This window comes from Talpa occidentalis, unplaced genomic scaffold (genome assembly GCF_014898055.3).
Source record: "Talpa occidentalis isolate TD23 unplaced genomic scaffold, MPIMG_talOcc4v2.1 talOcc4.14, whole genome shotgun sequence".
In the NCBI taxonomy this organism is placed as follows: Eukaryota; Metazoa; Chordata; class Mammalia; order Eulipotyphla; family Talpidae; genus Talpa; species Talpa occidentalis.
The window spans coordinates 56222108-56236947 of record NW_023601433.1 but is presented as its reverse complement, the minus strand read 5'-3'; the positions used below and the strand labels follow the sequence as shown (position 1 = coordinate 56236947).

The 14840-nt window shown below is 42.0% G+C and overlaps 1 protein-coding gene across 2 annotated transcripts in view; it reads left to right on the top strand.

Moving 5' to 3' along the window:
• The window catches only part of PRKCQ (protein kinase C theta), a 115401-nt gene that overhangs the window by 77077 nt on the left and 23484 nt on the right, over positions 1–14840 (top strand). For both annotated transcript variants that reach the window (XM_037510574.2, XM_037510573.2), the window contains exons 12-13: positions 983–1156; positions 13221–13312. In XM_037510574.2, the coding sequence (XP_037366471.1) occupies positions 983–1156; positions 13221–13312 (266 nt within the window). The remainder of the gene's footprint in view (positions 1–982; positions 1157–13220; positions 13313–14840) is intronic.

Genomic DNA, 14840 nt, shown 5'->3' with positions numbered 1-14840 from the left:
GATTCAGTAATAGCTATCTCTTTTACTCACTAGCAAATTGAAGCCCAGAGACTTTCATGGGTATGCCCATGTTACACAGCTAGTCGGTGTACATCAAATGAGACCTGAGCTGGAGTCTGGATTTTTCTGTCTCCAAATGCCATGTCCTCGCAATTATTAACTCTCTGTTGTTGGATCATTTTGCAAAAGTGAAAGTGGTAGTGACTGTCCACATGTGACAGCTGTTGTCCTTTCATACAAGATTCATGAAGTCAGGTGGAAAAAGGAAACTTAGGAGTTAGATTTTCCACTGTGGAGATGAGGCCACAGATGCAATGAGGCCAATGAATTTGAGGACATAAAGTTACTGAGCCCAGTTTTTATTATTATTTCTATTGGCCTTGCAGTTTTCTAAGAATTAAGTTAGAGAATAAAATTGGATAACATGTAAGTACAAACCAAAATGCCTGACACTTAGCAGATCTGCAAAGTGCTTTAGTGTCTGTGCCACAGGTGATATGTGCGCATTCTTTAGCACATAGGGAGAGCTCTGTGTCTTAGCTGTTCTTTTTTGCCCTAAAACTTAACTTAGAGTTAAGTTCTGTGCTCACTTACAGTGACATTTCCAGTACAATCAAGTCCTCCCCTCTACCATTTGTAATTTCTTCCTTCAATACACACTTTGTGTCTATGAATTTTCATTATAAGCTTACTGGGTCCCTGGGCAAACAGGGAGAATTATTTTAGTAGAATTTTTTCAGAGACCGAGAAGAACCCATCCCATTGCACAGATGCTTTATGAAGCCCTTTCGAAAGGATAAAGGTCGTGTGAAACTATGAGGCAGCTCCCCACACCCATGAAAGGCTCTATTTTGTCTCTATAAAAAGGGATGCAAGGGGATTAGAAAATGAATCCCCAACACAGATCTCTCTCAGTACAATGTCTCCTCTTTAATGAGTGTGAAAACAGATTCTAAAATAAAGTTACTCATTCCCCTTCTAGGTTTTCCTAGCAGAGTTCAAGAAAACCAATCAATTTTTTGCAATAAAAGCCCTAAAGAAAGATGTGGTTCTGATGGATGATGATGTGGAATGTACCATGGTAGAGAAGAGAGTCCTGTCCTTGGCCTGGGAGCACCCGTTCCTAACGCACATGTTCTGCACTTTCCAGACCAAGGTATGTAACACTCCCTTTCACCCACCCGTGAAGTACAATCTTGTGCCCCGGGGCTGTCTCCTTGGAACACTGGGGTATGGTTCCCATACTTGTCTTTATCTTTCAGTCCACCTGCCATCCACCTAGAGGACTTTCCTCTCCCCTAAACACCAGTAACATAGTATTTAAAATGGGAAGGGTATTGCTTTCATGTTTGTCTGCTTGCTTTCTAGAATCTGGTTTAACTTACCTAAAGACAAGGATTCGTAGTAGTCTGTGATTTGCTTGACAAAGCAGAGCTTTGTAAGAGGGCAAAATCCGACACCTGTTTGTTCATCTGCCATACATGTAAATTAAGAGACAAAGGTTGGAAAATAGATGAAAGCACATATACACTCTTATTCTCCAGTATGAGCTCAGCAGAGGGACAGCCTTCACAGGAGGACTTTGTGGTGAGGCCCTGAGCAGTGAGGAAAAGGTGGTTTTTGTCAGAGGCCTCTTCTATCCTGGGAGGATTCTCATCCTGGTTTCCTTTGCCCTTAAATTTTGTTTTTTCATTTTTTTCCTGGCTCAGAAGTTACTCAAAATCACTTTAGAAAATTTGGAATATGTGTATATGCTCTATATGCTCAAAGAAGAAAATTATTTCTAATCCAGCACTTGGGTTAATACATTGATATTTATCCTTTAGCTATTTTTGTCCTGTGGATTTTTAAAAATTAAAATAGCAACCCATGGTACTTGCCTACGATTCTATAATATATTTTTAACAGTCTACTAGAGGCATTTCTTCACACCTATGGATATTCTACGTTACTTATCTAATGAGAACTTTTCTAATTTTTTGTTCTGAAATAGCACGACATGAATATCCTTGTAGATCTATCTTTATGCACAAGAATGACTTTCTCTTTGCACATTTCTAGTCTCCATCACTTTACCCCTGTACCCTTGGATAGTAAGTTAACCCTGTGGAGCCGCATGGGTAAGGTCCAAAGGGTATAAAGAGACATTTCTCTTGTTCTATTTCAAGCTGTTATCATAATGCAACATCTCAGTGTAAGTGTAACTCGAAGAGGGTCTATAAGCTGCCTTCGGTCCCAGAAAGTATTAGAGAGGAGACTGTGGAAATGAGTCAGAAACGTGGGTGGAACCCAGTGCTTTCCTCATCACTTCTCCAGCTCCCAGTAAGATGCTCACCAAATTATTTAATGGAGGAACAGATGAATAAAAACACTTAGCTAAAATAACCGGAAGCTAGGTCATAAGAAAGCTCTGAATGAACACCTGCCATACTCAAAGCAGCATGGAGGATTCAGAAATACAGAATATAGTTCCTGAACTGGAGAATTTCATACACTAATGAAAGAGGCAAGAGTGATACTTCCGACAGTGGGGTGTGATGTTAAATTGCAAACACAGACTCTAAATGTGAGAGCTCAGAGAAATTAGGAATTTGAATCTGAATCGGCAGGAAGGGTCTTGGGCAGTGGAGTGTGGGGGACAAGAGAGAAAGCCTGAAGTGTGAAGGGTAAGGTAAGCTCTTTAAGAGAAAGCAGGCTTATTTTCTGTAGCAGGAAGGAATTTGAAATTTCTGATGAGTTAAATGAGATTTTCTACTAGATATTTTCTTCCGCACATTGTAAATACCCATCGGTCTGGGGAGGCATAGCTACATTACCCAAAAGCAGCGCGAGGAACTCAGCCTCATGCCAGGTCTTGGTGTAGGTTTGCTGTGTCCCCTGGGGTAAATACCTCACTTTTCCCCTTGAAATGTTCTGAGCCTTGGATCAGACTACTAAACACACTTCAGACCAGGCTTATAGGAGCATGTCATCAAGTTTCTTTTGGCACCTTTTCCCTGCTGTTTTTTTATATTTATATTACGATTGTTTTCCTATCCCATGGAGAAGGCTGTTAGGGTTCCTGCTTTGTAGGAAACAGGTGTATTCCCTTCTCTGCTTGTCTATCAGCACCTCTGCCAGTATTTGCATCTTTCCCCCTCTCAGGGGATGCTCTTAAGACTCCATGCAGATGCAATGCTTCCCGGGACTAGAGAAATAGATGCCTGAGAACAAGTAGCAGGGACTATGGACAGCAAACGTTAAAATGACTGGCTCACTAATTAGATATCAATTATTAAGTCCCTTAGAAATAAGAGATGAAAAAGAAAAGACTGCATTATTCCTTTCCCAAGGATCCTGCATTGTTTTTGAGATGTTTTGATTTATGAAACAAAATAAGCAATTAAATCCCAGACATACAAAGGAATAATCTATATGAATGATTATCTGCTCTGGAAACATTTTTGGAAATAGCCTTTCTTGAGGGAAAGGCTTTGCATGTTATGAAGACATTAAATAAGATAAATGAACTATTTGGTTCTCTAGGGAATTTTTTTTTTCAAGAACATTATTCATTTGCTTTATGCCTCCAAAGAGGCTGCCTATTGAATGCCAGCTGATTCCAGAGATAGTAAGGACAAGTTACTCACTTGTTACTTTTCAGGGTATGTGACTTAAATCATTAAAAGGCTGGTATATGAGGGACACGTGACCCATGGACATATAAAAATATGGAAAAGTCAGTTAGGAAGCTTTTGAGAATGAAAGAGCTGTGGGCTTGGATCTGAGGCATTTGGGTCCAACTCAACCTTTCATTAGCAGGGCTCTGAGAACCTTTGGTCCCCTTCACAGAGCAGAGAGGAGGAATCCCCATACAGGAGGCGGGTTAGAAGCCAGGTACCTATGTGAAAGCAACACATGGGACACAGTTGTGTAAAACAGTATCATCTGAACTGGGCCAGGGCCTGAATGAGGCTCAAAAGAAAAGAATCTTTGAAATTAACTTTCTCTGTGCTACCACAAGGTAACTCTGGCCTCCTATGTATTCGTACCATGTAAATAGCTTAGTGCCATGTCATCTCTGTAGGAACTAATTGTTCACCTGCAGGGAAGAAAAAGCACTGAGACAAATAACTTGTTTTTTAATTATGCTAGAGTACAAGAAAGAGCAATGATTCCACTATACGAAGTTTCTCTGATCCATCACTGATAACACTGAAAAATAAGAAGGTTCTGTTCCAAAATTAGTTTTAGGAGGAAAAAAAGATGCATCTAACACTTTGACTGTACTGTTTGCTTTGATTTTTAAGGAAATAATTCTTCCTTAGAAATTAAGAGTGAACTACAGTCTACCTTCTTCACATGTCTCTCACTTGAATCCTGAAAGGCCTGTGTTCCAGTAATTTAAGACGTTTTACAATTTCACACCTGAAGGAAGTTCTGGATGGTGTGAGCACACTTCTGGGTTCTTCCTCAAGTTGGTGCAAGTGAAGGCAGCTGTGGATTTGAGGGTGTCTCTTCAGAACATCACTGGGTGGGATGCTAGTGTCTTTCATACATTCACACCACTGCCCTAGACTTCCACACTCCCAGTCTCAATGAGGTGAACAGTATTATTTGGAAAGTTCTCTTTTATGAAAAAGAAAAGTGAGTTTCACTTTCCCTTCATAGAACACACAAGCTTCACTTCCTGACCAAGCTCATGCCTCTGTTTATGTTTCCAGGTTACGACTTTAATTGCCTGGTGCTCAGGTGACATTCAACAAGTCACCTAACATTTTTTCATAGCCTTGGCCTTTCTCTTTTTCCCCCCCAAAAGGAGGAGAGGGGAAAAAAACATAAGCTCCCACAGAGAGGTTTAAATCCTTTGTGGAGAAAATGTCGCCCTAACAAAAAGATATTATTATTCGAAATAGAATAAAAACTTTTAAAAATTATGTCTTTCTGCTATTTCCATGGTTGAAGGCACAAGCCATCTAAGATTACCAGAAGGTTCTTTTTTTTTTTTAAAGATTTATTTATTTTTACACAAGAACTGGGGTACAGGCCAGATGCGCGGGAGGGTGAAAGGATTCACCAGAGACAGAGCGGGGAACAGACAGGCAGACTGACGAAATACACTGCTGAGGGGAGGAGCAGGCGAGATGGGGGAGGTCTGCCACGCCATATGGGAATCTCCCGGGCGGCCGGGAATCGAACCGGCGCTGCAAAGGCTGCACGCTGCAAAGGCTGCAGACAGCTTCACAGCACTGCGCTCAACCCGCTACGCCACTGGGGAGGCCCAGAAGGTTCTTAATTGCAAGTATTGTGTTCCAAAACCGCCTCACCTAATGCTCTGAAAAGCACTTTAATCCATAAACCCTCCAGTTGAAGGAGCACCAGTCATTGGCACAGTTTTAACCAGGAAAAGAAAAACCACAGAAACCACATCCTCAAAAAGACTTATCCATGAACTGAGACAAGAATTAACTTTCTGTGTTGTCGCCATTTGTAGCAACTGATAAACGTCCTTTCTTTACGGAGCGTCACTTACATGTGTTTCAGATGCCCCTTCTGTGCCCTAAACTGTGATTCAGCACAGGTTGGAGTTACAGTAAATTTACAAAAATTAGTAAAATTTAGTCGTGACTCTGTTACCCTGTGCCACCCACACTTTATTTATAATGTTTAAGCCCGTTAGCGTCAATCAAGGTAACAGAAAGAAGATGGCATCTTATTTATATCAAAGAATTAATCTAAATGTCAATGCCAGCACTGCAAAGAGCAACACTCATTTACCTACCTAAGTCAGGCTTATCTGATCCTCTTTGAAACTGAGATATTGACTAGAGTGTAAGGGTCTAGCAATTAATTTTACTGTGAGCAAGTTGCTCTTCAGTTGCCTAAATCTGAACATGAAAAAAAACCCCTTGGCAAAAACTAAGAATCTATGCCATGTAAACATAAAACGATAGACGAACTCATGGCAGGGGGGTGGATCACTTATAATTAAATAAAATTCATTAATATTTTCCCTAATTTCTAAAAGTAATTACATCAAACTTTTTTTTTTTTTTTTTTTTTTTTTGGTGGGACCCTCACCGATGGCCAGGGATTGAACTGGCGCTGCAGAGGCTGCGGGCAGCCTCGCAACCCAGCGCTCAACCACTGCGCCACCAGGGTAGTCCCTACATCAAACATACTTTTAAAATTGGAAAATACTCAAAAGTATTAGAAAAAGAAGTCATTTCTACTTATCTCTTTCAAAAGCACTTTGAGAAAGGATTTAAGTATTTTCTTTAATATTTTTGCATCTTTTTTTTCTTTTTGAAAGTGATAATTTAATAACCTTAAAATCTTTAGCCAAGTAGATCATTTTTCATATCAACACTACATTCCTTAAAACCTCCTTTTCATGTTAAAACTCGATCTGTTCCTGGGACTGTTCTGGTTTTGAGTAAATATCTCTCTGAATTTTATGCATATGTGATGCATACAGTAACTACGTCACAAGTGGAATAGCTGACATTTACAGAGCATCTCCTCTGTGCCTGTCCTGGCACCTTGGCAGGTTCTAGGTACATCACACATTTAGCTCATTCAATCTTCAGAGCAACCCAATGAAGTAGATGCTATTATTACATTTTACAGATGAGGAAATTGAGTAAGCCCTAAGAGGGTGAGCAAGCCCATTAAAGGTCAAACAGCTGTTAAGGAGTGGAGCCAGCCAGGACTCAAATGCTGTTTGGTGGACAAGTCCATAGATCTAATTGCTGCATTGCTTCTCATTAGAGACCTAATCCTGTCAGGAGAAACATTTTTAAAATTCATGAAATGGAGTCCTATTTGTTTTTCTGTTATGAAGGGAAATAATTTGTTAGTTAATGCAAGAAAGACCCTGTGGGACAATTAAGCCAGTAAACACCAACTGAGCCTGAGTTCCTGTTGCAAGGTACAAACCTCCAGAAACTGGGGTTCATTATTTCTCATGCTTACTAATGAATCCATTGAAGGTGGTGAATTCTAGTAATTAGAGTTTACAGTAGAAACATAAACAGGCCCCTAATGAATGAGTTTGCTGGTGTTCAGTGGTCTCTCTCTCTCTCTGTGTCTCTCTGTCTCTCTGTCTCTCTCTCTCTTTCTCTCTCTCTCTCTCTCACACACACACACACACAGATATGAGAGATAAAAAGCACACATGATTATCTGTTGGGTTTTCTGACAGGGTAATCTTTATGAAAACCAAAATGTGGGGTTTTTTAGGATGTTTTCATTTATGTCTCATTATAAAAGAAACGGATAAAGTACTCCAGGTCAGAATGGCTCCAAAATGATTAGCAGACCTAAGAATTCTGAGTGCTGGCATAGCCAAGGTGATACAGATTACATCAGTGAGTCAGTGGGACACTTGGGTGAGCCTGGCACCCAGTGACCCCCGCTGGTGTTTACACCCAGTTGCAGGCTCCACCCCTGCCTAAGAGCCCTTCCCCAAGGCGAGGGCAACCAGGCCCAGCCTGTGGTATTCTTAGAGACAGGAAGGTCCTCCATTTCACCACCATCACAATTTCAGAGAGATATCTGAACGGCAACTCTCACAGTTTTTAATTCTCAACCAAAACCTTGCTTACAAGGCACAATAAGTAGAAGTAAAAATGTAAACCTCTGCTATGGTGACCTCCTCAGGAGACCCCACACCTATTCCTGACACCCACGAGTTAAGACTCAGTGCATCTACAGTATAAACAAAAAAGATGGAGTCACAAAAGTTGAGATTCAAAAACAATGTCTTGGTTAAATTTAGACCAGAATGATCCTAATTAGCATATAGCATCTGTTATCTGAAAATTTTTTCCATTTCTTGGATTAGCAAATTATTTACTTTTATTCTTGTATATAATTTTTACCTAGTGTAAAGCACTTTACAGCTAAAGTTTATATAGATACTTTAAAAAGAAAATGAATACAAAGAAATTTAGATTCTAGAGTTCCCCTAAAGTTGATCTCATATTTGTATATAATAGTACATAGAAGAACAAAATAAATATACAGTTCCGTCAGCCAAGTGGCAAAAGATATTTGTGGAAGCTCTGAAAAACACAGTACTTTTTACATAAACACAGAATTCTTTGCAAAAACACTAGGCTATTTTGAATTTTTCAGAGCTCTCTCTCTCTATATATATATATATATTTATGAATTTGCAAGAATAGAATGAGTACCATTTTCAAAGCAAAAAAAAAGAGAGAGCCATAGAGCTTTGAACACCACCTATCTACAGAATATCAGCCTTGATTCTTGTCTTCAATTATCTATTACAATAACCCAGCAAAGCAATAAATGTTTCACTTCTATGGTTTGGCACACAGAACAGAATGCCTGCCACAGGTATAGCTGTAAACTGCAGAGCTGATCAATAAATTTATGTTACCAAATGGTGAATCAAATGCCCGCTGTGAGCCAGACATACTTGAACATTATTCAATGAGTCACTTCTTCAGTAAACTTAACATGACTGAGCTTACTCAAACCCCAACAAGAGCTTACTTCTCCTACAGAATGGAAATATACCCCATGTTCTTGTTGTTGTTTTTTTTTTTTTTTAAAGATTTATTCATGCATACAAGAACCGGGTACAGGCCAGATGTGCGGGAGGGTGCTTCACCAGAGACAGAGTGGGGAACAAAACAGGCAGACTGACTGAAATACACTGCTGAGGGGAGCAGCAGGCGAGACAGGAGAGGTCTGCTGTGCCATGTGGTATCTCCCAGGCCGGCCGGGATTGAACTTGTGCTGCAGACGCTGCAGACAGCTTCACAGCGCTGTGCTCAACCGCCTGCACCACCAGGGGAGGCCTATTGTTGTTTCATTAACAAGAGCACTGGACAATGGAAGGACACTCAGAGACCTCCCCCTGAAGATGATGAACAACCTTTAAAGAATGCTCACATTACAAATCAGCCATGTGAGTTGATACCAACAGAGATTTCAAAAACCTTAGTGTGTTTCCTCCTGCAGGTAACTGGCTACTTTTAAGTTAGCAACCCTCCAGCGATAAAATTTACTTTTTCCAAGAAGTGTCCAATGAAATGCTTTTTTGCAAAGAAAAAAAAAAAGCCTTCACTGAATACTTGAACTGGGGTAAGGGCATACTTTCTATTCTTTTCCAAAAGCCAAGAGAATACTTTATTCCAGACTTTATTCTAAGTGAATGAGATGCATGACTCAGACACAAAGAAAAAAGACCAATCAAAAAGTTCTCCTGCCACTCTCTCTTGTTTCTTAAAAACAATGCTAAGCCACATTCTTTTCCAACCCATTAGGCTTGTCAGCCCTTGGCCCACATGGCATGAGCATAAATGTTAATGCAGTCAGAAGCCCCTCAACCAAGAGGTCTTTACCCCCAAGCAAGAGCCAATTTCCACTAGTATGACAAGGAGTCCTCTTCAACAAGAACACATCTTCTAACCTCAGTTATATGGTCTCCTTTGGGTCATCTGGATGGCCATAATGAACCCAGCCATAATGCTCACCTCCTCTAAGGAAGGTTCAACAGAAAGGTTCATCCCTATTCTTTAATTATTCGTCCAATATGCAATGTTCTGGACAGAAATTTCGCATAGTAATTTTGCAAGCATCACATCCTCTTACCAATATTTGCTTTGTTGTCAGGGACACATAACATGTTCAGTGGTCACGGATGGTTAATTTCATCTTTTTCCTCATGAAAAAGGAAAAAAATATATATAAGCCTGGTGGAAGTCCAGAGATTCCTTAGGCTACCATAGGGGAATATACTTGAGGGTCTCATTGACATACCTCCTTTTTCAGAGGCCCAGGGAGGGTCTGATTCACCTCAGCATACAGCTCATTAATGACAACAGAGACCAGCATTTCTACTCATAGATGCTGGGCCAGGAGGTATTGACAGATCCTAAGACTAGCGCAGATCTGTAGCATCCCATGTGCCCAACACCATCTCAACTTCGATTCTCACTCCCCATAAGAATGACCTCCATCAGTTAATATTTTAACCACATTACAAGAAAGCCACACAAACCCCCCCACACACACTAGTCTGCCTGGCATCTTCTCTCAGCTCGTGATCAGAATGGAAAGGAAAGCACTGCTTGCATCTGTTTCAAGAGCTATGGGACCATGCAGTTCCTTTCTCTCAAAAGGATCTGCAGTCATTTAAATTGTCCCCTCATAATGCCAGCAGCTACCTGCTGTCACATGCATGCCACGGGCCAATCCTGAGCCCACTTTCCAAGTCCATCATCTCACTGACCACTTGTGACAACACTCAGAAAAGACACTGTTACCCCCTCTGTTTCACATGTGGTGAAAGGTCAAGTGACTTCTACAAGGTCACCAGTCTCGGTTCCATCCTATCTAATCTGCACCTTTCCAACAGGCAGGGTTTTCTTTTTGCTAGTGGTCCAGGTCGGGGGCAGGTCACCTTAGCTGTTTTATGAGCATTGAGTGTGTTGATTCTACTTTTCAAGATTGAGATTTTGGGGCCTCCCCGGTGGCGCAGCGGTTGAGCGCTGGGTTGCGAAGCTGCCCGCAGCCTCTGCGGCGCCGGTTCGATCCCCGGCTGCTCCCCGGCCACAGGAGGAGGGTCCCACATGGCGCACAGACCTCTCCTGCCGCCCACTGCTCCCCTCAGCAGTGTACCTTGGTCCTTCTGCCTGCTCTGCTCCCCACTCTGGCTCTGCTGCTCCCCACTCTGGCTCTGGTGAATTCTCTCACCCTCCCACACTTCTTACTGTACCCAGTGCTTGTATAAACAAACAAACAAATAAATAAATAAATAAGATTGAGATTTTGGATTCACCTTTTCTAAGGTTTATTCATTCTTCCAAATGTGATCCTTAAAACCCAAACTTCAGTACTGCATGGTTTGTATTGCAGCATATATGCTAATTTTATCACAGAGCCATCTCATTGGGTCCAAAGTAGATGACTGGATTCTGAAGACTTCCAAACGGCTATCAGGATGTGCAAGCAGAAGGCAAGACTCCTTAGAACAGTACCCTCTAGAAAGTTAACAGGTCTCCCCAGCCTATCTATCCAAGCTGGACTTCCAGGTGTGGACTGCTCTTACCTCTTTAAGAAGCCAGGTTTTAGGGCCTCCCCGGTGGTGCAGTGGGTAAGCACTTGGCTGCAAAGCTGCCCGCAGCCTCTGCAGCACTGGTTCGATCCTCAGTGGCTGGCGAGGGTCCCACATGGAGCGCAGACCTCTCCTGCCATGCCCGCTGCTCCCCTCAGCAGTGTATTTCATCAGTCTGCCTGTCCTGTTCCCCGCTCTGGCTCTGGTGAATTCTCTCACCCTCCTGTGCTTCTGACTGTACCCAGTGCTTGTATAAATAAATAAATCTTTTAAAAAAAAAAAAAGCCAGGTTTTAGCTGGTATTCACCCAAACCAAAGGCTTAAGGAAAAATGCCATCGCACATATCGAAAGACAATCAGTGCTCCTGACTTAACTTAAAGATGGAAACGAGAACTCATTGTTTTGAAGAACTGACTGTTAAGTCATAATTTTTTTTGTAGGCTTCGGTGTAGCAGCCAACATGCTATAAATGTCCATTACTATTAATAATACCTATGGCAGTGTGATGACCTTGGAGTGTCCACAGTCTAACATTGACTAAACCCCAGGACATCTTAGGCTCCCTTCACCACACAAATCTACCCATTAACCCCACCAGAGTCTGATCATATGTGAGAACCCATGGGACATTGTGCAAGGGATGTGTAGAATTTAGGGTTAAACATTTATCTTGAGTCACCTTCCCCCACCTTCTCCAAGTAAATTTCGAGATCTCAACCTTTATAAGAATTTATAAACAAGGATGAAAGTCCTTAAAAGCAATCTTTTATCTGTGTACTTTTACATAAACAGTCTGGCCTTAAGACTACATCTTTCTTTCTCTGGAGTACTTGAGAGGATATTCCACCAGTGTCTGTTCAAGGTCATCATAGTTTTGAGTAAAAAAGGTAAAGGTTAGAAGATACGCTCATGAGAAAGTAGCTGAATGCATTGGGGGCAAATGATCGCTCTCAATTTATGTTTGAAATATCAATGTTTAGTTAGGAACTTTGTCAGCAGAGACTTTGGCCCATCTATAAGAGAAAGAGTGGGTTCCAGTTAAAGTTAAGTGAAGCCAGTAAGTTAAATGTGAAGTTAATTTTGGAAAAAGCTGGATGACACCTTCCTTTGCCTGAACGATTGATAAAATTGCACAGTACTGGAGGTCTGGCTCAGCACAAATGGCAGGCAACCTATGACACTGTCAGCGCAGAACAGCATTTCTGCCCTCCCTTATATGCCCCAGGGCCTCTGCTAGTCTCACATTGAAAATTAAAGTTAATTCTGTTAAAAAGTCACCCAGGTGAGGCTTTCCAGACACACCCATGTCTCCACACTTTATGGATTATTAACTCTGTGGTTCATAAGGACTGTAAATATCAGGGTGCTCAACATGTTAAGAATGTACTTATTAAGCAAAGATGTCTCACACAGTAGGAGCCCTAAGGCGCTCCATAAACATGGCCGCCTCTGAAACTGACTACACCCTGAAGACCATTCAGCGGGTCTCTGAGAGCTGCCACCAGAGGGCACCAGCCCTAACAAATGCATGATGTCCTCTGTGGGGGGCACCGTGCTGACTATTAAACCATGGCTTGCAACAGGGATGTTAGAACTGAAGAGACAAAAGATTACACTTGATTGTAAGCTTCATGAAGGCAGGACTGTGTCTCACCATTGTTAATGGGGCAGGAATGAGCTTCTCCATGTTCATTCCTGCAATACACCATATCCCTAGGATATGTTCAGAGCTACTTACTGAGTGTTGAATGAACAGATATTTTCAAATCCTGATGCTGAAGTCAGTACCCCTGATTTGTATTTTCTTTGTCATCCTATGTGCTGTCAATTTTAGTAGGCATACTAGCAGCACCCAGTGAGCACCAACACCATCTCACTATTGGGCAGGCGAGTCCAGGGGGACCCTGAGCTGCATTGTGCTGTAGCAGCATCCAAGCATCTTAGCAAACAGTACCTATGCCTCTCCTGGTGACTAGAGCATCCTAGGACTTGGAAATGCTACAGATCAGCTAAATTATTTTACAGTCTTTTCATGAGTTCTTTCAAGACAGAATTAATTCCTCTGAAATTATTAAATCATTTAAAAAATAATCCTTGTTTTCCCTTTTTAAGCTGCTAAAGGTTGGGATTGTTTTTGTTTTTTCCTAGGAAAACCTCTTTTTTGTGATGGAATATCTCAATGGAGGAGACTTAATGTACCACATCCAAAGCTGTCACAAATTCGATCTTTGCAGAGCAACGTAAGAGCCTTTTAAAGGGTTTGGCTTTTTTTCCTTTTCTATTCAAGTACTGTGTCCCCACCATGCCACATACCACTTATCCCATGTGGGAGTCTTCCTGTTCCTTCACTTAGCATGCCTGAACCCCAGGGCAGGGTAACCCCTGGGAACAGACAGAACTAGGCAACTGCTATAGCTGTTTGTGAAGCTTAAATTCATGCTGGTTTTGTTTTATTTTTCTGTGTTTTGAAATCCACTACTTAGAGCCATCCCAATTCACCAGGTTTCTAAAATGATCTGAGCCCAGAAGAAAATATTTGCCCTTTGAAAATAAAGCAGTCAAACGGAACACAGATCTGAAGGTGGTCATGGGCAGTTGCTTTAACTGAGCCCGTAGTGGGAATTTCACGTGCAGACAGAAGGCACGGACTCCAGGGACATGGGAATGAGAGGGGAAACTGCTGTTGAGTCCCCAGCACCCCCATCACACTTCCTCCTAGGGACCCTGCTTCCTGAGTAGTGAAACCACTGTGACATTCTAAAAAGAAGAAAAACTGTGCCACCAGTCCCTGTTAAAAATACAGGAACCCCCAGCTTTCTTTGCTCCAGCCCCAACAGTCTTTCCCTCATGCCCAGTGATGGCTACGAGTGGTTCAGGTTGAGCTGGGTTACAGGAGGGACTTGTTCCACCACCTCCTGCCAACAACCAGGCTGAAATGGCCGTTGTGACAAATCCAGTGGGTAGTAGGCTGCTGATCTTGTTGCCTCTGGCAACCATCAGCAAAGGGCCCAGAGATAATTTTAAGGGATTTCTGCAGGAGAGAAATCACTGGGTATCTTTCACGCTAGAAAGGATTCACTCTGTCCCTCTGTGGCCTGCTCTGAAGGCTGAAAGCCCTCGGGCCCGGGACTTAAGCTTCCATAAGGAGGATGTTACATTCTTCTCAGAGACTCCAGGAAGTCCTTCCTTATCTCTAACTTGAATCCCGCAAGTAATAGAGTGTAAATTCATTTCCTGTGACTCTGCCATCATTGAGGATGGAGAGCAGCTTATCACGCCCCCCATCTTCTCATATCCTGCAGCCCCCTTATAGGCTGCATGGCCTGCATGTAAACAAGTCCAGTCTGTTTGGAAAGACCCTGCACCCAGGGTCGAAGAGCTCCAGGAGGAGTTTCAGATAAAAGCAAAAATTATTTTCCCATCATGCTATCCTGTTACCTTTAGTGTTTGTGTGTGTTTCATTAGCAAAGGGGGAAAAAAGACAGCTTGAACATTATTCAAAATATAAGAAAAAGTGTGAGATACAGGCGGGACAAGCTTGAGATAGCAGCTGTTTCCTTCTCTGAGGGCTGAGGATGGACGAGAAGAGCGGATGACACCTTGCCTTGTCAGGAGACAAAACGACATGAGACAAAACGACATGTGTACATGTATCAGCAGTGTGTGTACCTATGTGAGTGATGTATGTACACACCGAAATGATGTGTGTAGACTCTAAGTGTCATGTGTACATACACAGTTGTATGTGTACAGTATTTAGCAGCACGG